We start from the raw sequence: 22,789 nt of genomic DNA on the forward strand, positions 1-22,789 counted from the left end.
CAAATACGTCATCTATAAATGACGCAATCGGCTCACCGACGTGACGTCATCCACTGCGAAACCTCTGGCCAATAGGAGCTCCACAACTTGCGCATGTCCGCCTTGCGCCGCCATGTGGAGGACTGACAGTCCGTTCTGCAACGCAATTTAACGGTCAATCAACGCTATCGTGATTGCTTTGCAACATATCTACTTCAAAGTGATAGTTTGTCATCCGGCTCTACACTTACCTCTGGTTCAAATATGTTTTGGTTTTAATTTTGTCTTTTAAATCTTTCATTCATTCGACTCATTAAGTTTGTACGTCGGCCACAGTCTTCATCAGCCACGCATGCGTAACCCATAGAATCAAGAAGTTTTGCTTCAAACGTCTGTTTGATAACAAGTTAATGGCGCCAACGCTTGTGACAACACAAACGATGTTGAATATCAAAAAATAGAAAGTTTTTATTTGCTCAGTGAAGGAATCGAACCACTAACCTTTGTCTTGGCATTCTTCGGTGTGTTGTCGTTGTCCAGGAACAGCTTAACAATGGGGTAGTGTCCTGACCGCGCCGCGCAGTGGAGGGGCATCAGGCCGTCACGTGTGCACAAGTCCGCTCGACCGTGACGATCAAGCAGCAAGCCGCAGAATCTGGTGTGGCCGCGTTTCGCCGCGACGTGCATCGGCGTGATGCCATTCTACAGAACATGTGCAACGTTGGATTATCGTTAAAAGACATTTTGTTGACGTTAAAAACTCATATTTTGATCAGTAAATGACTCACATCGCTCAAATCGCTGATGAACAAGATGCTTGTGGGAACTGGATCTCATATGGGGGGCAATCGGTCGCCACCTTGTGGTGGATAGTTGAAACCAACGATGACACATAATGGGGCTTCGAGCGATGCAGCGCCAAGTGCGAAAGCAAATAAATTATGAATTCCTATGTCTTCAATAATTCATGAGCAGCATCATAATGAGAGCGCGACTTCACCTACAGATGCTGAGCTCACCTTCGCTTTGAAATCCACCATGGCTCCCCTGTTGAGGAGGACTTCAGCGACGGAAACGTTGCCGTAGTGCGCGGCTATGTGGAGGGCGGTGAAGCCACTCTGTGAGGTCAACAATATACGATTGTTAGATCAAGGTACAACATCGTGACTTAACAACACCGTCAACAACTCTTGGCTGACGTCATCGTAAAGTAAACAGTGACGTTACAATAAGCAACTTAAACCCGGTTATACAGCTACGTTGCAACAACGTTGCTTTTCGGTTGTTTTACTGAATCAATTGCTAAAAAAGTTAAACCAGTTTCGGCATCGCGGCGAGTTTGTCACAATTGTATTGTTCCTACAGAAGGATAAGTTGCACACAATGCCAGGGGCGGTCGGTGGCATCTGCATCGACGACGCGGGTCGGCATTCATGCAATATGCAACCAATGTTTGGACAAGAAAATAAAAGTGAACTTACCTCACTGGTGCGGTTTACTGCCATCTGCAAAAACAAATGACGTCAGTGAACATGTCATGGATGTAGTCACGTCATCATGTACTCTACGTTGTGATCCAACAGAGCATAACTCACCTTGGCCGTGGTGTCGGCTTTGTTGTCGTTCTGTAGCAGGAGACCAGCCGCTTGAGCGTCGTCCTTCTTGGCTGCGATGTGGAGTGGGGGGAGCTTTACGCGCCCTTTGTCGTCCTTCTCAAGCAATATCGCCACCACACGGTCTCTTCCTTCCTGCAGGGCTACCGCTAGAGGGGTAAACCCATCCTGTAATGTGCAAGTTCCACTACAAATTGCTGATCATCAAACAACAAACTTCAGACGATTAATGGCAACACTACAATCGCGTACCTCTGTGGATATATTATGACTTGCTCCGTGGTCGAGAAGATGGGACACAATGTCGGTGTGGCCCTCCTGGGCGGCCATGTACAGGGGGGTAAAAGAGTTCTGACGAAACAAAAGCTGGTTAATATTAAAATCTAGATCGCCCATTCATTATTACCACTGCAGCAGTGGGTGCAACAAAGCAATGCTTTTACGAAACTTGCACTGCACTATGGCATTATGACGTCAGTTTAACTTGATACCAACCTGTGCCAGGACGTTCGGGTCCGCATTCTTCTCCAACAGGAGTTTCACAACAGGGAGTCTCCCGGCCAAGCAAGCGATGTGCAGACCAGTGTTGCCCATCTGGAATTAAATCAATTAATTGTTTCGTCACTATTGTTACTGGTTCTAATCACGTAACAGCGTCGGGTATCGCAAAAAAACTGCTAAAGTTTATAAGACGCTCACTTTCGTCGCTTGGTTTGCGGAGGCCCCACGCTCTAGAAGCGCCTCTATGATGTCACAATGACCTTCTTTCGCCGCTAGGTGGAGCGCAGTGAGACCCGTCTGAAAAGAAAGATAGTTTGATATTCTTGCTCGGGTGGTGGTGTAGTCGGCCTAAGTCGACACATCCGACCGAGAACAAAACGAAAATACAAAATGAGATTACTTTTTCCTTCAAATGGAATTGATATTTTGCATTTATCAAATGCTGGCATTTGCACAACAATCTAACCTCTTAGAGTAATTTATTAAGAATCGACTTCGCTATAGTAATAGCATCTTTAGCTAGCACACGTAAAAAGGAAAATTTAAAAATACGTACGTAGAACAAACAAAATTCGGACAATGTAAGAGTCGCTTACGCTGTTGCAAGTGGCGATATCGACGTTTTCATTGTCCAACAAGCTCACCACCTTCTCCAAGTTGCCGGTCCGTGCCGCGCGAAGTAAACTTCCTCCTCCGCCCTGTGGAAACAAAAAGAACTGTCAACCAATCATGAAGAACAAAGCCTCCGTTTTTCATCAACAACCAATCCATCAACATTTGTTGCTATGACATCGGATGTTTACTCAGCTGTAAACTATGCGATGGCGTCATTGTTTACAGCTTCATTCCATTGTTTGCGTCATGACTTTATTGTTTACAACTTTACATGTTTAGTAATTCCACGATGTTAAGTGCGCAAACATTTATTTTCCTGTGCAAATAATCTGAAGCAATCCCATGGATCCTCTGAATGGTTCCTGGACAGACATCGCCTCCACTCTATGTGCGTTGGAGCAGCGTCACTATACCAGACCCGGCCATGATCCTGGTTTTTCACTGGAAGAACCCACAACGAAAGCTTCAAATAACTTCCACTGACATCATCAAAACGCAAGTGATGGCACAAAACTACGTCAACAAAAACTTATTTTTCAACTGCAACTCCAACACAAATGAGCGCAACTCTTTCGTCTTATGATGTCAGCATTACTTCATAGTAGGGCGTCGGTTACCATACAAGATGGCGTCGTCACGGCTGAGCGAATGAGCACTTGCAGCGTTGCCTGATTGGTTAGGAGGAAAGGGGTCTTGAATAATGCATGATATGCCTTGTGGTGTCATAATAAGGTTGAAAAAAGACAAACTTTCACAATTTGAGTGATCGAAACCACTGTTCAACATTTACTTCAGGAAGTTTAACGTTAGAAATTTTGAATAACAACTTATTCTATTCTTCAGTGATCAAGGTTTCAGGCAACAACCATAGCACAGAAGCTTTTTTGTTTATGACATCATTGATCTGTTTCCAGCGGTCGCCTTCCAGCCACGCGGCTGATGACAAGAAGCAAGAAGTGATCCAACCAAATATCTTAAGGATTCCATTGAATGACAGGAAGCCAGCACAAAGTAGATGAAATATTAACAAAACAATGAACCGCGCGCGTCAACACAATGAGAACATCGCGATCCGTACACGAACATCGCGGAGGTAGCTGCAATGTTCATGGAGCTCTATGACACTGCTGAGTAGCGAAGCTAGTACACGTTCTATGTGTCTGATCGGTTCAAGTGCCACTTGTCTATCTGGCTACGAACTGCACAACTGAGATGCGGCTCTGTCTGTGCTGCGTTAAACATGTAGCTCATATTCTGAATACTCACATCGGAAACACTGGACACTGATGAGCGAGTTTCCTTCACCATTGCAAGTGACAATCATTCAACCACTGAAGACTCAAAATATTTTGTGCAAATTAGTTTCATTGAGTTTAAAAATTTAAAACTGCAAAAGATGCAAGCAATGCTAACAATCAGTCATCGCCTACAACGAAAAACAACTTATAGCCCCTGGTGGCGTCACCAAGGGGTGTTCAAACACCACTGAATGGCGTCAATCAGGGGCTGTGCACTGCTTGACTGGAAGCTTCTAACTTGTAAGCAACGCCAGACCACGCGGACAGCGGCATGACTGGAACAAACAACGCGAGCGGTCCATCGCGATACAATATTGATTAGTTCGGTTTTCTTTCTCTTGCTTTCTCCCCTCATAGATCGATCGCTTTCATTGCACTTACGTCACAATCGAGATGCGGAAACTCAGCGCGATCCGGTCACTTCGTGCTCGAACGCGACGTTGTTGCCTAGCAACGACTAACACGGAGTCTGCTTTGGATTTTTGAGGTCTTCGAATGTTGTGTCAATGGGGGGGGGTTAGGTAAGCAACTCTTTTTGGGTAAAACGCCCCAAAGAATCAACAGCTTCCAACAGTGAAAGAAATGATCGCATAATCTTATTCAAATAAAATAATAACATTAATTTTATACGAATAAGAAAGATGTACTGATGAAGCCACACTTGTGCGGTGAAAGCTTTGATTTTATTAATTTAGTGTTGTACTCGCTGCTATTTCTTTGATCGTTACGTATCCCACTGCACTCCATTTGGACCACTGACAACTTCAGGAGAAGACATCGTATGAAAACTTTAGTGACGTCTTCCATCTTGGAATTTCAATACAAAAGTAGCTGACATTGCCAGCACGTATTGGACAATTTGTTTGCAAACAGTCCAAACTTCAACTCAACCAAACACGTTTTCGGTCTACCATCGAAAGCAATGTCTGCAAAAATCTTCAACAAAATTTTGTGCAACGTCAAAAATCTACCAGCGCTGCGCATTCATATAAACTTGAAACCTGCACACAAATTGAACCTTTCATCAAACAAATAAAGAAGTGCGAGCAATCTTTTCGCACGCCACAAACTATGGAATTGTCGTCAGCAATTGCATCGATTACGTCAGAGAAGTCATGAGATTAATTCAAACAGCATCACCAACAACATGAAGGCTTTCTCGGTTCAAAGGTCAATATGCAAACACTTTTCAAATTCTACGAAGACAAGACCATTGCATGAATGTACAAACCAACGGCCCAGAGGCTTGATGACGTCATGCTTAATGACGCAACGTTTAGTTATATTAGTGCAACCAGATGCAAGGGTTTTGTCACATGGATGGACGGAAAGGTAAGAAAGGTATCAACCTTCAGCGCCACCTTCAGCAAGCATGTCTAGAAACGACAATTGTCCTGATCAACAGCCAAACTCTTCAATATAAAAATCTCTTCAAGATAAAACCGCATGTTCTTGAGCAGAATCGAACCGGCGCCCTTATGAGCGTCATGTACGGGCTCTTCATACCCGCCATAGAGCTAAAGATCTATTCACACGTCTTGTACACAACGGTTAGGCGGAGCGAGAGTATTAGACGGCTAGACGCATTAATACCACGTGTTAGACGTATGAAGGTCATTGGTGGGTTGCTGAACCAATGAGTGTTCAATAAAATTGAAGAACACAGTTAAATGTTCTCTGCTTCCAGGGCAAAATATTCTGGGGCAAAAGATAAACCCCAGTTCAGACAAGGCATTCGAGCAGATGTCGTTTGCTCCTGTCCGCATTCCCAAGTTACGTTTCCTAAGGAATGCCCCCATTCCTTCATCGATGTCTTACATCTGTCAATACCGGTTTTCAGATGAGGCATCGCTGATTCGCTGTTAGTGCGCAAGACGCCGATGATGGCAGCGTCAATATTGTGGCAGTGAACATTACCAGAGGAACACCAAGTGCGCAATACTCTGCTGAAGTATAGTCAGGAATGAAATTGCTGCATGAAATGTGCCTCCCCAGCTGGAACCTGGCAAAAGCTTCAGAAATAAGCACCAGATGACAACTTCTCCACAGTAATATGTGAGCGGTCTGTCTAGCTTGCAGCAGCAGATGGGGTGTTTTGACGCTAAAGCGCAACGCCAATCTTCCTATGGCGAATCGTTCATCAAATTACTTTACATTATATCAGTAATGTATCACGAAGTTCACATGCTTGCTGTAGGGAATTGCAGATTACAAATACGCTCACCCCACGATCCTTCGAGTCGGGGTGGAAAGCCAAAGCATTCACCACAAAAATAAAGTAAAGGTTTCTGAAGACACGTAACTTACGAACATTCAAGTAACGTCAAAAATTTAGCATTAAACAAACGTCTCAGTTTTAAAAATAATCATTATTTCACTTGAGCAGCAGTTATTACAAGAGTGATCTTTCCAAGCACTGCGTACACCAGTGAAGAAAAACATTACGAATTATGCAGAATTGGATTATAAACGTTCCCACACCACTACTACGAAATGAAATCAGGTCACACCTGTCATCTACTGTACATCACAATAAGCACTGTTGGAAAACATTTACCTCTCTCATGCTTGCTGCGGGGTCCACCCCTTTCCTGGACATGCTTTTGTACTTGGGCGCGCGCTGAAATGATGCGTTCTCTTCCATGTTTGTGCAGGCAACTTACCCAAACTACTGCCTAAGCTAAACCATTGTCATTCAACATGAAATCATTTAAACATTGTAGCAACGTCAAATAATATTGAGCCAATGTAATATATCAGTCAACATTCTTATGTCCGCACAAATCTTAACTCAGTTCAAGACAGTTTTGAGAAAAACTTTCCTCCCACATCGAACATCAAACGTAGTTAAATGGTGAAATAATGTGGCCTACCAGTGCAAGCTTATGAGGCTGTCCTATCGTTTTGTAGAAAGTGCTGTCTAGCGTTAATCAATACAACTGTCATTCAACTTCAACACTCTTGACTGCACCAACCACAGCAACATTTTGAAATAGCAACTGGATTCCGATCTGGTCGTTACTTCAAATAATGCACCGCCATTAGCCACAGGTTAGACCTGCTTGCTGCGTAGAGATAGGGTTACGTTTTCTGCGTCCATCATCTTAAACCTTGCTTGCTCGCTCATAAACTCTCAGTATTTTGTTAAAAATTGATGTGAATGGACGTTATGTCGACGCTAGGTCACGACTTGCTTACTTGAGTGAGACATTCTGGTTTAAACATTAACCAAGCTGCTCTCCTGCCCAGAATCAAACAAACGAAAATCAAATACATATAATATGTCATCGAAGCCGGTTTCCATTATTACGTTCAAAAATCGTCACAGAACGTTTCAGTGACATCACCAAGGGCTTTTTGTGAACAAACACCCAAACAAACTTACGTGGCTCAGACAGCCAGCCTGAAGTGTATACCGGTATTCGCTGTATATTCACAATAAGATTTATCTGGCATCGAAATCAGTCATTATTTACGCCTCGGCCATCACTTTCGTACCTTACACACCAGAACGATCACACAGCTCGTATCTCCACACTGAACCAATCACCATGCGCCTCCCAATTGTACATAGATGAACTCTAACAACAATGCTGACCGAAGACGTGAAGAGGTTGTAGTAACGCTTCACTGCGCTTTAAAGTATCTTGATTGACTAACCGCGCTCTTCCAATCTAAGCCAGCGATGGCACGACGACGACTACTGTGACAAGTCGCGAGGAACGAAACTATCAGGATTGAAAGTGATGCTAGTCTAGTGACCAACCAGGGGAGGGGTATGGTGCTCGAGGGCGAACAGCGACCATCGCCTGGTTGGTCACGTGACACGTCCCGCGTTGCTTCAGGCACTGTTGCGTCACAGTGTAGTCACTGTACCATGAAAACAAATGGCGGCGGCGAAACCTACAATAACAAAAGCGACAAAACAAGGCGGCGCTGGCTACCAACATCGTTGGTCCTGGAATGTGGGAACAGTTCAGTTGTTGTTTTTTTATTTCTGACCATCATATCAAAAACAATACACGTCAACATAGCAAAGGTAGATGCGACAAAACGCGAACGACATGGAAGGATCAACAACCCAGTTGCCACTAAATTGGCGATGCCAGGACATTATCTCCAGTGGCTGTAAAGACTCACAACTAAACTGCCTTATTTTGTTTTCAACTATCACAATTTCACTTAAACCAATTGTTAGGACATTATAAAACAGCTTTATGAAATAACAGGACAAAACCTTTCTAGAATGTGAGGTCACATTTTCCCGTTCATTGACCTGCAGATAAATCGCTTATTTAAACTAGTAAATTAGTAATATCTTTTTGTTTTGGGCAAGTACCGTTGTAAGTAAAGTAAAATGCCACGCTCGGCACCACATGTTTCGCATTTCCATTCAACGAAAGTGTTTCGCTACTGCGCTGATACTTTGGGAAATTGATGTCATTGTAAGTGTATCACAGAAAGCATCTTCAAAAGTCATAGACACCATTTAAATCTTTCAACAAAAATCTACAACTTTATCACAATGTTGTTTGCAGAGAAAGCCTTTGATGAACATAAAGTTGCCATGAACCCTGGTACTTGAAGGAGTCGGTCGGTCAAGGTGAGAACTATGACACACAGTTGGTACAACAGGGTCTGAACCACACGGTGCGTACAGCCGCTAGCGGAGTGTGAGGATCAGCTCAATAAAAATCCAGCCGTATTACTCACCTCAGCTTCTGCTGGGTCTTTCTCGGTTGAATGATCTTCAATCATCGTTAGAAGCTGATTTCATAACCAGTTTATGACGCAATAATCAATCAGCACAATTAAAAACGTGAATGAGTAAACTGCTAACCACAGAATCAATCTAAAAAGATGATGACACATGCTTAAAAAAAAATTATACTTTCTACAAGTTTCTTCTCTATTCGCCTGCTATGCTTTGAATCGAATCTGCTTAATGTTATTTAGAGATGAAGCCAATTGTTGAACCAACAGCCTAGCTGCTGCTGCTGTTCTCAACAGTGGATGAATTCCTTCAAAAGCCGATCGATCTTTGAAATGGTGTCAGCTTTTCTGTTTTTTTAATTGAAAAAACACATTGCAATAACGTAAATAAGCATCACTTTGAAGAATAACTGACTAGCTGCATCGACTATGCGTCTTCGCATGGATGATCATTCTACTTGCTTATTGTAAACGAATAAACCGTCGGTGTCGTGGCTGCCTCGAATTATTAACGAATTGTTAATTTGTCAAGTGAGGGTAAAAACATCACGTTGAAATAAATTTCGTTCAGAAATATTTTTGTTCCGAAAGCCTTTAAAGTTGAAGCGTAGAACGCAAGCAGAAGTTGCTGTCCTTGCCAGTCCCCAACCAGCCTGGCCATCACGTCACAGACAGGCTAATTGGCGTAACAATCCACAACCTCAAACGCAGCAAACAACTCTCTCAGTGGCTGGGTTAGGCTACAAACCGGTACAGCTAATTAATTGCTACCTTGCTGCTTATGCTTTTCATTAGGTTGCCTCCAGCTATGTTCTGTTTTTACATTGATGCAACGCCCAACGACGTTCTTTCAACCAACAAATAGCTAAATGCTGAAACCATGAATTGCTTTCTCTTTAGCTAATGCACTAATCCAGAAAATCAATTCCTATTTTCGTTGCAGAGAGATCGGCTTTGCGATTCCTTTGCTTTTCCAAGTTGTAGCAATCCACTCAGTGAGCGACATAAACTGAAATTTTAACTTTCCTGGGTTGAGCAAGAGTCTGGGTCGTTGAAAACCAGCTTGGTGAAAGCTCAAACCACCTTTGTGAAGTCACAGAATACCTCAGAACATATAGCAACATCAGAGGAATTAAACTCCATTTGAAATATTTGGTTTCAAACATTTGGAATATGAAGACCATGGCAAGTTTCACATTCCAATCTAACAGCTCGCCGCATCCGTCGCGCAAACTTTTATGCGACTCGCACTTTCAAATTTGATCCAGGAAGGTGAGCTGTGACGAATCAGTCAATTGTGACCTCACACATGATGGCGATTTGCTGAATAGGAAAGATTGTTGGTTTAGTTGAAGTTTCTCAAGATAAAAAATCTCAGTGAATAGAAAGATTATACGACGCCCATTCGAACGCTTGTTACGCAACAATTCCACCGCGTCATGGGTTCATTCAACGCAGGCGCCGTAGTAGTCTAATGTTTCTTGAGCCAAAACGCGAATCACTGATAACAAGCACAACCATCCAACTACCTCACCGAGCCCCAAAAGAAGAGTGGTATTTCTTCGCAATCTTCACTGAGAATGATGTTCTACAAAGAATAGGAATCGAGTCTTGAACAAAACATGTGCAGATTACATTCATCGAGTATCGTTTATTGCGTCACTCGAAGTCACTTGTTTTTAGTCGTGTGAGCCTCTTGGTGCCGAGAGTCCATCTTTTTATCATCCTTTATTCAGTATGTTGCCAAACTACATTGGAAGGCCACAGAGCAGCCACTGTTTGGTTTCATCATCCAGGACGTGATCTTTCACTGCGTTAGGTGGCTTGAAAATTATCAATCGTTGATGGTGCGGCCCGTTTTCAATCTAGAGCCTGATGGGTCTGTTTGCAATATTATTGTCCAACGTTGTTGTCATAGGATCTGTAGTCGACCATAGAGGCATCACTTTACCAACAGAGGACGTTGAAGCAACGTCATGAAATAAAGCCAACACACCAACAATGTGATCGAGTGAAGGATCAGGAGATGCCGGTGATGCATTATGCATGCTTGGCTCCTTGCTGGCTGCGAGTTAAGACCGAATAACGTCAAAACAATGCAACAACGATTATAAACTGGTAGATGACGTGATGTCATCACAAAATCTTTCTTCTGATAATAGAGTCGGGCGTGATGAATTATTACGTCAACTCATGAAAATGTTTCTTACTTTGCAACCATTAGTTTTTGTTTTGATCAAACGCAGCAAATAGAACAATTTCAAAGAAGCAATAAATTGTAGTGATCGATTATACTCGAGAGATGGCGATGAAACGATGCCTGAGGTTTGACTTCATTGTCTTATTGTTTTTGAATTTCTAAGAATTTACGAAAATAGTCCAGCATCGTTTCGTTGGCGTCCGTTCACACAACCACTTGCAGACGGAATCTTCGCGCTCTACGCACAATTCGTCCACAAGATCCATTGGATAATTACGTCAGTGCATTTCAATGATGACATCATGGCCCCAGTATTTTTTATAGACGCTAATTAGTTGCCAATAACGTCACTGTTAGTACAAAATACAAACTTCAAGTTCTGCTTGGCAAAAATTAGTCACAAACTCTTATAGCCCGATTCCAATAAGTTACTTCCACTCTAGGGCATAACAGTAATGATGGCTACAAATCCCTGTTTGTTCTCGTTAAAGGATCTTACCTCATAAGAAGACAACGTAACATGAGAAATGCATTGAATGACTAACTTTTGTAACATCTTACTAGTCTGGTGGTCGGCCTGGATATCTAAGTTTTTCATTAGGTCCTTTGAGAGGATAATTGGGGTCCGATACCAGTTTGAGGCCCACGCTCTGTAAGTTCAATTTTAAGCCCATTGGAAAGATTTAGGATCCTCCAAAAGTATAAATTACCAACGTTTCTGCTTTTAATATAATCCGGTTCCAACAACTACTGTAGGTCAGCTAAAACAAAGGTGGTGGAACGGCTGATGCCTACAGGGGAATATTTTTCATCTACAAAACATGCATCATAGAGCAGTGGAGCATAAGGAACGATTCTCTGGAAGAATGTGCGACTGTGTTCTTGAGGTTGGTCATGAGCTTCTAGATTTCGTAGCGGGTTCATCAACCAGAGAGACATTTACAAATTTAAACTCGAATGCAGACAAATTTTGTTTTGAAATGACAGATTTAAATTATGTAATGCAATGTCTGGCTGGAAGGTGTCAACAAAACCTTAGCTGGGCAAATAATAATGATAATAATGTTATGGTTTTATTTATTGTCGCTCTACAACAGCTAAGGTCTTTTAGCGACAGGGCTCATGTTGAATTTTTTAGATCTGGTTTACGATGTTATCACATTATTATCCGATTTATTCTCACTGTGTTATACAAGAAAGAACACAATCGGTACCGTTTTTAAAGTCTTTGGTTTGACTCGACCTGGAATCAATCTCAGATCTACCAGCACCAGAGCCAAAGGCAAAACCACTCGGTCACTGAGCTGGTAGCTAGGCAAATGTTTTCAGCAATTGTGGTTCTTCTTCACAATACATGAAACTCGTCCTCAAGCTGCGCCTGATTTTGCTTTTCTAGAGAGCCAACTCCATTGAGTGGACGTAGATAAAACTTTCACAAAAGAACCGACGTGTTGATGAAATTTACAATTGTGATAACTCAATTCTGGTAAAAGTTGTAAAGACAGTTTTTGTGATGGAAAACAAAACATAGCCTACCTGCGTACCACCTGGAAGGTTTTAGCGTACCACCAGTGGCACGGGTACCATAGGTTAATTGGGAACCGCTATATTAAACCAACGAGTATGGATCTAGTGAAAATACAACTTTGTCGCAATCGAACGAAAAAGATAAAAGTGACGCAATAGATGCACAACTGAACATCCACGGACATTCATGACGCTACGAATTCGCTACAGCGACTTCAACTCACCCTGGAGAGTTTTCCTTTGAAGTCAGCACAGCATGACCTCACAAACGTCCTCACTCCGTTGCTAGGCGGCAGCACGGGGACCAGCACTTTGCCGCAACCGATACATTTCACGTATACGTTCCGCGCTATTGCGTCCATTGTGACATTGTGATTGCGTCGGCAGTGACGACATCCGCGAGCTTGGCGTCTTTCCTCGCGACGTTTTCGTCTTAATTCTTGTTGGATGTTTAGCGCCGTCTCGCGGCCATCAATATTCCCTTCGTCAATCTGTTCTAATATCTTTTGCTTAGCTCTCTTCTTCTGGTTGACGCTAGATAAAACGTATCCAGCGCCCTTAGCCACAGGCATTGTGACGTGACAATAATGCAACGCACAGACCTTAAAACCTAAAAGGATTTTCAAAAATTGTCATTTGTTGTTGTTTCAATTTACTGATAATGAAAGCGAGAATGAAAGTTATTCTTTATCATAGAGCTTCGGTAGAGCGTTTGTCTTGTTGAACCATAGGTATACGAAGCCGAGTAACGTGATCAAGTTTAACATCTTCAAGTTTATTACATATAGAAACACAAAACTACGCAACAAATTAAGTATCGAACGTTTTCGACATCACAAGATGTCCTCTTCAGGAATAATATACATACAACTTAACTACATCTATTCTTTATCACTCAACACAGCAAGTCGGGCCTTCCAGCGTTCAGGTATGTTGCGGAGGAATGCGTCGTCTACTTCTGAATTGTCAATGAAGTTTAAGAGTTTTGATGGAAAAGTTAAAAATCAGTGATCAGCAAATTGTGGTCAGATATGATTGTGGTCAGTGGTATTTCAAAAAGAGGCTCAAGGGTTCTGAAGGGGTGGCACCTTTCAACAGGTGATGTGTAAGTTCATAGCCTCTCTCTGTTCCCCGTTCACTAGTCTCCTCATCCCAGAAAACACGCTCCAAGCAGTCTTTAGCTGGAGGAGTGTCTACCATTTCCAGTAACATGCTTATCACCAGGAAGGGCATCTAGCCATAAAATTTCGAACACCTAAAACTTAAATGATGAGAATGGCGTAACATTAATTTTACGTGAACAATCATGAAGGGTTGCTAGGAAACAAGAAGCTCTAAACTACTCTGTCGTGGAAGAGTGCGCCAACTTGTGGATTATCAGAAGAAGAATTCTAGTACTAATGTATCATTTAGAGATTAAATTAGAAAACATTATTTCGTATATTTTCCTGAAGATAGTGGATTAGGGGAATTGTTTGAATTTTGTTCGGTTTTGTGAATTTGGATTTATAGTTTGCGATTCAACCAATCAATTTCTTTGCTTAGCATTGTGATATCATATACATCTAAGCACTGCTTAGATTAGGTCGCGACATTGCCAGCAAATCGATTTGTTGATTCCATTAGGGAAGAAGGTTAACCAATTTCGTCCAAGCCATCAAGCAAATCTTAAACAACGCGATATGGAGCGAATGCAAGAAATTTATCTCTGCAATTGAGCATAGATCTGAACTAGCTAACAGTGAAGCAACAATTGCTGTCGCCAAATTTGCGGCTTTGTGGTTTACACGAGTGACGCATTTCAAAGATGGAAGCTCGGAGCACATTTAATGCCTGGTCTCTCGGGATGACCTCATAATTAAGGCTCAAGTTATTTGTAACTGTAGTTACGGTCACATCCTTCATGACGTGACAACGAGTCAGGGGAGGTCAGGAATGCTTAGTGGTGGCCAAGAATGGTATAGGTCAATCAGGGGTGGCCAGAGGTGTTAAACTTCTACTTCTGGTGATTGATATTCTGACTTTAACCCCTTGTTCCCTCATAAGGTATATATGTTCCCTCATAAGGTATATATGTTCCCTCATAAGGTATATATATTCCCTTTCGATCAAATGGATTTATGGAAAGTGTAAAACTTTTTTAACAACCGCAATTAACAAAACAGACTACAAATTTATTGCAAACTTGAAGATAATAATTTAACAAAATCTTGTTATATCATTTTTCTTAAGAAATAGTTGAAACACAATCTGTTGTAGCACTGGACTCATCAGCGTTTCATTTCTAGGCCTTGTTAATCCTTAAAACTTAACGTTTCAGCGCTTAACATTCGGCCCAACAATAAAATACTGAAAAAAACTTCTACCTCTTTAAGGATATAATAACTTGATCGGAAGTTCAACATTCGGTTTGGCACTGCGTCATTTCACAGTGCATTCCGCTGGAGCCCAAATGCTGAGAAAGCTGCTTCCATACGCACTCCAAACTATGTAGCTTAACCAGCTCATTAACTTTTATTTTTGTATAACCTTCAAATTGTTCGCTTCTTGCCACGCAACACGTTTCTTCTGAAATAAATTGAGCTTCACCATGGCAACTTCGCATTTCTATGACCGCACAATGGTAGAACTTGTAGACGGTTGGACATCGAGCTCAGCAACTACAGCTTCCAGCTATCGGCAGCTTTAAGTCTAAACCATTAACTTTCCTTTCTGTGGCAGTCTGATCTAAACTCGCAGCTAATTGGAAAGATCAGCCTTCGAACAAGCGGCCTGCGCGGCTCGAAATCGATATCTTTCCTCACAATTTCAATTCCCACAAACAACCATGTGCATGATGATGTCACAATGGACTTAACTAACCGCTCAACCAAACCGATATTTTATCCTAAAAGCTTGTTCCCCTGATTAAACAAATAAAGGAACACAACTCAATTAGTTCCAATCAATTCGTTCAACGCTTTCCGACGTAGAGCCAGCGATTGAACAATAAATGCAGTCGGGAGAAAACAAACAATTATCTATTGTGACTTCACAGAGTTTTGTGACTAACAAAGCAATCTTTTACCTCACAAGCGATTAATTAATCATAACAGAACAATTATGACGTGAAATTAGAGATGACCACTGATCAAATGAGGAACTCATTTAGTTTCTGTTGCTCCAATAGAGGACGCAATGCCAAACACAGAATTTTCATTTTCTTAAAATTCTACTTGCATTTTTTTTGTTGGCGAAACGTGTTCTCTTTTTAAGCGATGAAAATATGGTAGGCCTACCTGAATTGTATGCTTGTGACTTAATTGTATGTTGAAATGTTTCAACTGTAGGAAAATGATCAACATTTATTTACATTATAGTTTTTGAAGCTGAGTATATGACAAAACACGTTCCTAAAGTTAGCCTGACATGAGTGCAGAATGGCAATCTTGCTGCAACATGAGAAGACAGGCACAAATCCTTTGCATTGTGACGTACATGACGCTTACCTCGCTGCTTAATCGCCGTTTTCTTTTCTTTCGTCGCTTATTTGAGGAAGTCGTTGACGACTCATTCGATTGTGAAGCGGATATGACGTTTTTCCCGCTTGTTGCCACGGAAACTAAACAAAAATGTTAAAATCAAACATTCAACTTTACTTGAATAGACGAGGTGATATCTGCATAGATGAAGTGCTGTCTGTATGGATGAAGTGCTGTCTGTATGGATAAAGTGCTGTGTGCATGGATAAAGTGATGTCTGTATGGATGAAGTGCTGTGTGCATGGATAAAGTGATGTCTGTGTGGATGAAGTGCTGTCTGTATGGATGAAGTGCTGTCTGTATGGATGAAGTGCTGTCTGCACCAATGAGGAGCTTCTACCAAGATGTTGCAAGCCATTCCCAATCAATCTTGGAGACACAGAAGCAGAATGTGAAATCAACAAATTTGAATGCAAAGTCAAAGTTGAGCATCATAAGTAACTCAAATCAGTCAGGTTCGAAAGCTTTTATAATTTATTGATAAAGTAAAGGCGACTTCTTCAGTGTTCTATTTAAATAAATTAACTAAAATTATTCTGTTGGAATAAGATACTGAAGAAGTTGCTTTTACAATGGTGAAAGTTTTATCAATAGATTGTACAAGTTTTCGAACCTAACTAATTTTGTTTACTTATTATCCTCAACTTTCGTTCTTCAATAACATCGATGAACCAGAACAGAAGTTGAGAGACATCAGCTCAAATTTCTTTAATCAAAGTTGAGGAAAATTGAATTTCTGAACCTGAAAATTTTAAAGATTTTTCCGTAAGGTGTCGCAAAAGTAAAAAAAAGGTTGAAAAGTTGGACGAGTGCATTGTGGTTTGTTAGCAAATAAAGCATCAGTTTTCCAATGCTTTGAGTGACGAAGATGTTGCCGCAATGCACAAACTTTCCACTGCATTTTTGTGCATTGTTTCGTAAACAATGAAGCCAAGTATAAGGCCCAAACGACGTCTTGTGTAATTAAATTGTTTTATAATAATCAGTTTAATTTTAAAGCGATAATAACTTCAAACGATTTGTCACAAATTTAAAATGAAATTCATCGAAACTTTGCCAGCGAAGAAAACGAGTACTTGTGGAGGCTTTGAACCACTGACGCAGGGTCGGTCACCAAGATTGACAGAGTGAAGTTTCCGATTGTTGAAGTTTTGTTGCCGGGAATACGTTGTTTAAGAGCGCACTTGGAGAGTCGAACCAGTGCCGTTTGATGTTACCCATTCTTTGTTCACAAAGGTGGGCGCTTAACCGAGCGCGCGATCGAGCGCTTCTTAAGTTCACTTTCTCGCTCATTTGCATCTGTGGTCATAGCCAGGGCCGGATTAAGACGAAACTGGGCCTGATGCTGCAGCGCAAAAACAGGCCTATTTTTTCTAGGCATTGGTACATATGCATTCGACACTCTGACTCCACCGTACACGCGTAATCAGACCGACCAAAGAGCCTTTATTGCTTTCGACGCAGTCAGCCAAATTTTAATGAACATGAACAATAATAACGACGTGTTATCGTAAAAACTCGAGAGTAACATCAGGCTATGTAACACCAACACAATTCAATACCAATATTGCCTGAAAAGCGGAGTTAATGAAGAAAAGGCTAATCCAGATCAACTTAACGTTGGCATATTGTCAATGCTGCGCTAGTGCTGCTTACTTATACTACTGTTTTTCGAGCCTTAGCAAGCGCGAAATCTTCGATCATGTCAGTGCAGTCAAGGCTGCTCAGCACCTCATGTTCAATGCTCATAAGCGCCAGCATGTTTAGCCTTTCCTCCCTCATCGAGGACCGCAGCTCTCCTTTGACTATTCCCAGTTTTGAGAAGCTCCGCTCGCCGGAGGCATTAGACACCATCAAGCACAGATAGATGCGCAAAGTAATCTCGACGTTTGGAAATGTTTGAGAAAGGTTCAACGACGACAAAAGCTTGTACATGGTAAGCTCTGCTGACTCGTTCACACTCACCGGTTTCTGGGTGCGCATAAATGCAGCAAACTGTATGAGCTCAGCCACCAGCGTGTCTTCCAAGTCATCTGGATACGAGGAAATGAGATTTTGAGCTTTATTCTCGATCTGCTTTATGCTCAATGACGTTAGCTCCGAAAGAAATCCAAATGTTAACCTTCCGATGACCTAGATTTTGTGCCGTTTATGATTGTTTCGTCATAAACTGCGTCTAGCTTTCAAAAAGTTTTGTAATACAAGGTCATTCTTCACTTTTCAGATGCTGCAATAGCTTGTCCTGTTAAACTACAGAAGGATTAATATGGAATCAACGAACCAACAAGTGTATTTTAACAAGAAGGAAAAAACTAAGACTTCTGAAACAAATAATTCTCAAAATGGAAATGAACCAAGTATCAGTAGGTGCAAATGTAAACTACGAAAAGGGCATATGCAGATAAGTTGAGTGTCACAGAGGGAAGTAAGAAACGAAAAGGGGAATTTGTCAGGCAATACAATAAAAATACTTGGAGCTTGGTTTTACAATAGTTCCGGGTAGTGAACAATCGTCACGGCCCTAATGTTTGGTGTGCTCCCAAATTCTGCCAAATGACGTTATGAAACCTTCTAAAGTTGTTCGTCACTTTCATTCAAAGCACAACAATCTTGAAGGCAAGCCACTTGAATATTTTGGACGAATATTCTCTGATATGAACGATTAAAAAAAGCAAATGAAAAGATGACGACTACCGAAAAATCCTTTCTTCATGAATCCTATCTAGTTTCTCTACGAATAGTTAAAACCAAAAAAAGCATACACGATTGGGGAAGAGTTAATAAAGCCGTGCATCTTATCTGCGGCTGAAGTAATGAAGGGCCCTGAAACAGCTCGAAAAGTGTTATAATTTTTCATCTTAAATAAGTAGTCTATGCCAAAATCTTGCTTTATCTTACGTGCCTAGGCGTAACACTGTGCCTAGGCGTGCGAAAGTCGGACTACAAATTTCATAATAAGAATTATTTGTGGGTTAATTAAGCAAAGGAAAACTGTTCAGCGTCCGGAAAATTCACGTCTGTTTTTGTCTGGGCCTATTTCAGGAATGGGCCTAATGCTGCAGCATCAATAGCATCCACCTTAATCCTGCACTGGTCATAGCGATCTATATACACACTTGCACAGCCTTGACAAAGCGCGAACTGGAGGCCTGACTGAAGATCAATGTAATTTCGATTTTGAACTTTAAGCTAAATTGACTTTACATCGCTTCGAAATGATAGTTTTGAGAATTCAAATTGCCAAAGTGTGATCAATAAATCTCAAATCACTGCAAAACGCCTAATTTTACTTAAAAAATGACAAATCTTTCCTTAATAGCCTATACCATTATTAGACACCCCTTCTACAAAACCGACTTATTCTCAATTAATATTATAACGGAGTGGCAGAATTTCAGGAATAACAAAATCCCTTCTGGTGGAGACTTAATCACGGTCCCAACAAAAGTTGTCCCAGGCTTTGACACGGCTACCGGACAATTAGGGTTCATTGCAAACCTCATAAGCACAAAACGAACTAACACAATTGGCCTCCTTTACTGATGGGGGATGACAACTCAACCAACCATGTCAGCAAGTGAACGCTCATGCTCACTGCGTAAATGGCCTGATAAAAGCCCAGACTGACATTATTACATCATAGATCAGACAACTTCAAACATTGATATTATATTACACTGATCGGCTTTTTGCAAAACAATAAAACTGACAACACAAAAGAAATGTGCTTTGTGTTTTGTATGCGTTGTTTATTATTTGGCCAAAAACACTTATTTTATTATTATCACATTTATTATTATTTATCATTATATATTTATTATGATTATTTTTATCATAGCGCATTTTGGTTTGTCACTGAACAAAAAGTTGTCGCTGCGCTTTAGAATTATATATGACAAAAGCACAAAAGTAACTCACAATCACACAAAATTTACATAAAGACTATATTGAATACTTTCCAGTATTCAATAATATTTTTTTTAAGAACAACGAACAGATAAAAGTGCAATAGTATAGCCTACGCTTATTTATTATCCAAAAACAGGCATTAAAGTTGCAGCTGACTTACTGTTTCCGTTTTCTTGTTACTGGTAGCCTAATATTGGTAGATAAACTCGAATGCCCATTAAGCACCAATTAAAAGACAAAAACATTCATATAAAAAAATATAGAAGCCGCACGAAACGTTCAAAAAATAAAAAATAGTAGCCGCGGTTTCTATTCAAGAAAATACGGGATGGAGAATTTGTTTGTTATTATTTTTTTTTATCATGTTAAACGTCGTGCTGTTACTCAGGTTCGTGAGAGTTTGTTTTTGACGTGCGCACTTTATTATCCGACTGATGCGGCTTGCCTTACGCAAGAAACAAACACTAGGCTACTTTGAAAGAATCTTAATGTTTTTGATATAACCTGACTTGGAATCGAACTCAGAACTACCAGCGCTCGAGCAGAAGGAGGCAACCACCCGGCCACTGAGCTTATTCTCAAAGGCCTTGACATTTTGTTTTGTGTCACTTTTAAAGTCTTTGGTTACAACCTGGCCTGGAATGAAAGCCATACCCATCAGAACTATGAGGCGAAAACTGCCCGGCCATCGTAATGGCTTGTGATCTATGGCGTCATAATTAAGTGAGTTCATCAATGATTCATGAAGCATTTTGGGATGGCAAGATCTTCAGCAGAACATAACTTTGTCAATATTTTCAGTTTTATTTCTCACCCTCACACCGAAAACAATACACATCAACATAGTAAAGGTTGAGAAAAAGGTAGAAGCGACAAAACGCGGACGTTAAAACAAAGTTAAAATCGAGAGTTCAGGAGTGTCGCTGCCGTAATATAGGCTCTACATTTTGTGAAACAATTTGATGACTTACTTGTTTCTGATTGGTTGTCTGAAGCTGACGTCACCATATTTTAATATTCAACAATAACAAACTGATCTGCAATGAAACACGTGATCAGTTTACATCTGCGCAGTCAGCTCCTGCGCAGTCAGTTATGTTCATTAATGGATCAGCTTAACCTTTCCTCATCATTCTATGGAATACTTTCCCACACCCTTTCAACCTTTCCTCATCATTCTATGGAATACTTTTACAAGTCGCAAAAAGTCGCAAAAATACAAGTCGCAAAAATTCTAGACACAATTAGAATCGCTAACATCTTTATGACGACGCGAGCTCGCATGAGCCCACATCTCACCTGAATAATTTCCTGCCTATCCTCATTATCCCATTGTTTTTGAGTCACTATTCCATTGTTTACGAGTGCATGACATCTCTGTGTTTCACGAGAAAACAACTATTCTGACTGGTTTTAATTATTTATACTGAATAGCAAAAAACAAAAGTTGCTTTCACTTTCAACTCGAAACTAAATATTCTTGGCAGATTAACTCAACTTGAAACGTTTGAAGCAGGTTACTTGTGCATCTACCTGGATGCTATAAACATCGGGAGAGGTCACGTGGTCACGTTTAATAAAATTAAAAAAACGCGTTCCCGGTTTTTTTTTTCTTACTAAACTCCTACAATCGATAGTTTTGAAGGAAACACAAATCTACGTTTGTTCAACGTTTGAATGAAACTTGTTACTGTGACGTCATAGAGTAAGCGATAGCATCTTTATAATGCCTGGCTAGGTATCATTGTTAGTTTGCGATGTATTATATTTTTATAAGAAACAAACCAAAGTTTATTAACTGATGAAGTTTGGGAATGCAATTTTTCAAAATAAGCTAATTTTTCAAACAATAGCTTCTTTGAGAGAAAAATGGCACAATTTCCTTCCCTGAGAAAGCAATTGTCTATTTCATCCTTATGTCATAATTGCAATCATCCTTATGACCGCAAGTGACTGGAAGCCATTGTTTACTCTCTGTCATCTCCGCTGTGATAGATAATGTCAATAAATGCTTCCCTCGCATGATCGTTTCATTAACATACCGCTGCAACTTCGTCTTCAAGTCAGTTCAGGTCAAGCATCATGAAGAGCTTTCTCAGTCCGATATAGTGAAAAAGCAATTCAAGCGTGAAAGAACGTCACAATCTTTGGTGACGTAACGACCACGACACTCATTGCTACGTCACAAATTCCTTTCATGGCCAAACAAGGACTTCGCTTCTATCAATTTCACTTAAGGAATGGAAATGTTAACGATGACGCTCACTACATCAGGTGCCAGACAGCGCGCGTAGGGTAAAGGTTGATTTGAAGGATTTCTGGAATTGTTGCAATCAGGCCCGGATTTAGGGGGTGCAGGTGCCTCGGGCCCTACTTTTGAAGGGCCCCCCGACGTAGAAAAAATGTGACTCTGTATTATTATTTTTCTTTTCTTTCAGCTTTCAAGCTTGAAGTTTCTATAAAGTGCTGGATTGATGCTACTGTAGACGCAGAGGTGTTTTTTGTACGGGGCCCCCCGATCTAAAAGTGCCCCGGGCCTCCCATCAGCTAAATCCGACCCTGGTTGCAATGCAACTACACGGGGCTGAAGCAGTAGCTTAGCGTGACTCATTTGATTGGGGGGCACTCCAAAAGCCCAAATAATTAACTTGACATGAAAATTTAGCCACAGGCAATTTTTGGCCTACACCTTTCTAAATTTCATCCATTATTTAATAAACGCATTCGTGATAAATCTTCGCCATTTCTCCTTTTTCTAATTTAGGCCATTTTTGGTAACACTCCACTGGCCACATGGAATTTTGCAATAATCATAAGATAAGCACGACACAAAAAAGACTCTTAACAGACAAAAATGAAAACATGTGCCAAACTCCGCTGAAATTTCTTGATTTTCGCGAATTTGGAAAACGA

The 22,789-nt window shown here is 40.9% G+C and overlaps 1 protein-coding gene across 1 annotated transcript in view; it reads right to left on the minus strand.

Annotated features, from left to right (window-relative positions):
• The window catches only part of LOC145765542 (uncharacterized), a 45,334-nt gene extending 38,646 nt beyond the window's left edge, over window positions 1-6,688 (minus strand). The window contains exons 1-10 of the mRNA XM_082577379.1: window positions 6,564-6,688; window positions 2,690-2,791; window positions 2,292-2,390; window positions 2,088-2,186; window positions 1,845-1,943; window positions 1,575-1,760; window positions 1,461-1,484; window positions 999-1,097; window positions 481-681; window positions 37-135 (exon numbers count right to left, since the gene is read on the minus strand). Coding sequence (XP_082433505.1) covers window positions 37-135; window positions 481-681; window positions 999-1,097; window positions 1,461-1,484; window positions 1,575-1,760; window positions 1,845-1,943; window positions 2,088-2,186; window positions 2,292-2,390; window positions 2,690-2,791; window positions 6,564-6,650 — 1,095 coding nt within the window. The 5' untranslated portion in view covers window positions 6,651-6,688. The remainder of the gene's footprint in view (window positions 1-36; window positions 136-480; window positions 682-998; window positions 1,098-1,460; window positions 1,485-1,574; window positions 1,761-1,844; window positions 1,944-2,087; window positions 2,187-2,291; window positions 2,391-2,689; window positions 2,792-6,563) is intronic.
• Between the last annotated feature and the right edge of the window lie 16,101 nt (window positions 6,689-22,789).

Source organism: Aplidium turbinatum, chromosome 2, assembly GCF_918807975.1.
Source record: "Aplidium turbinatum chromosome 2, kaAplTurb1.1, whole genome shotgun sequence".
NCBI lineage: Eukaryota > Metazoa > Chordata > Ascidiacea > Aplousobranchia > Polyclinidae > Aplidium > Aplidium turbinatum.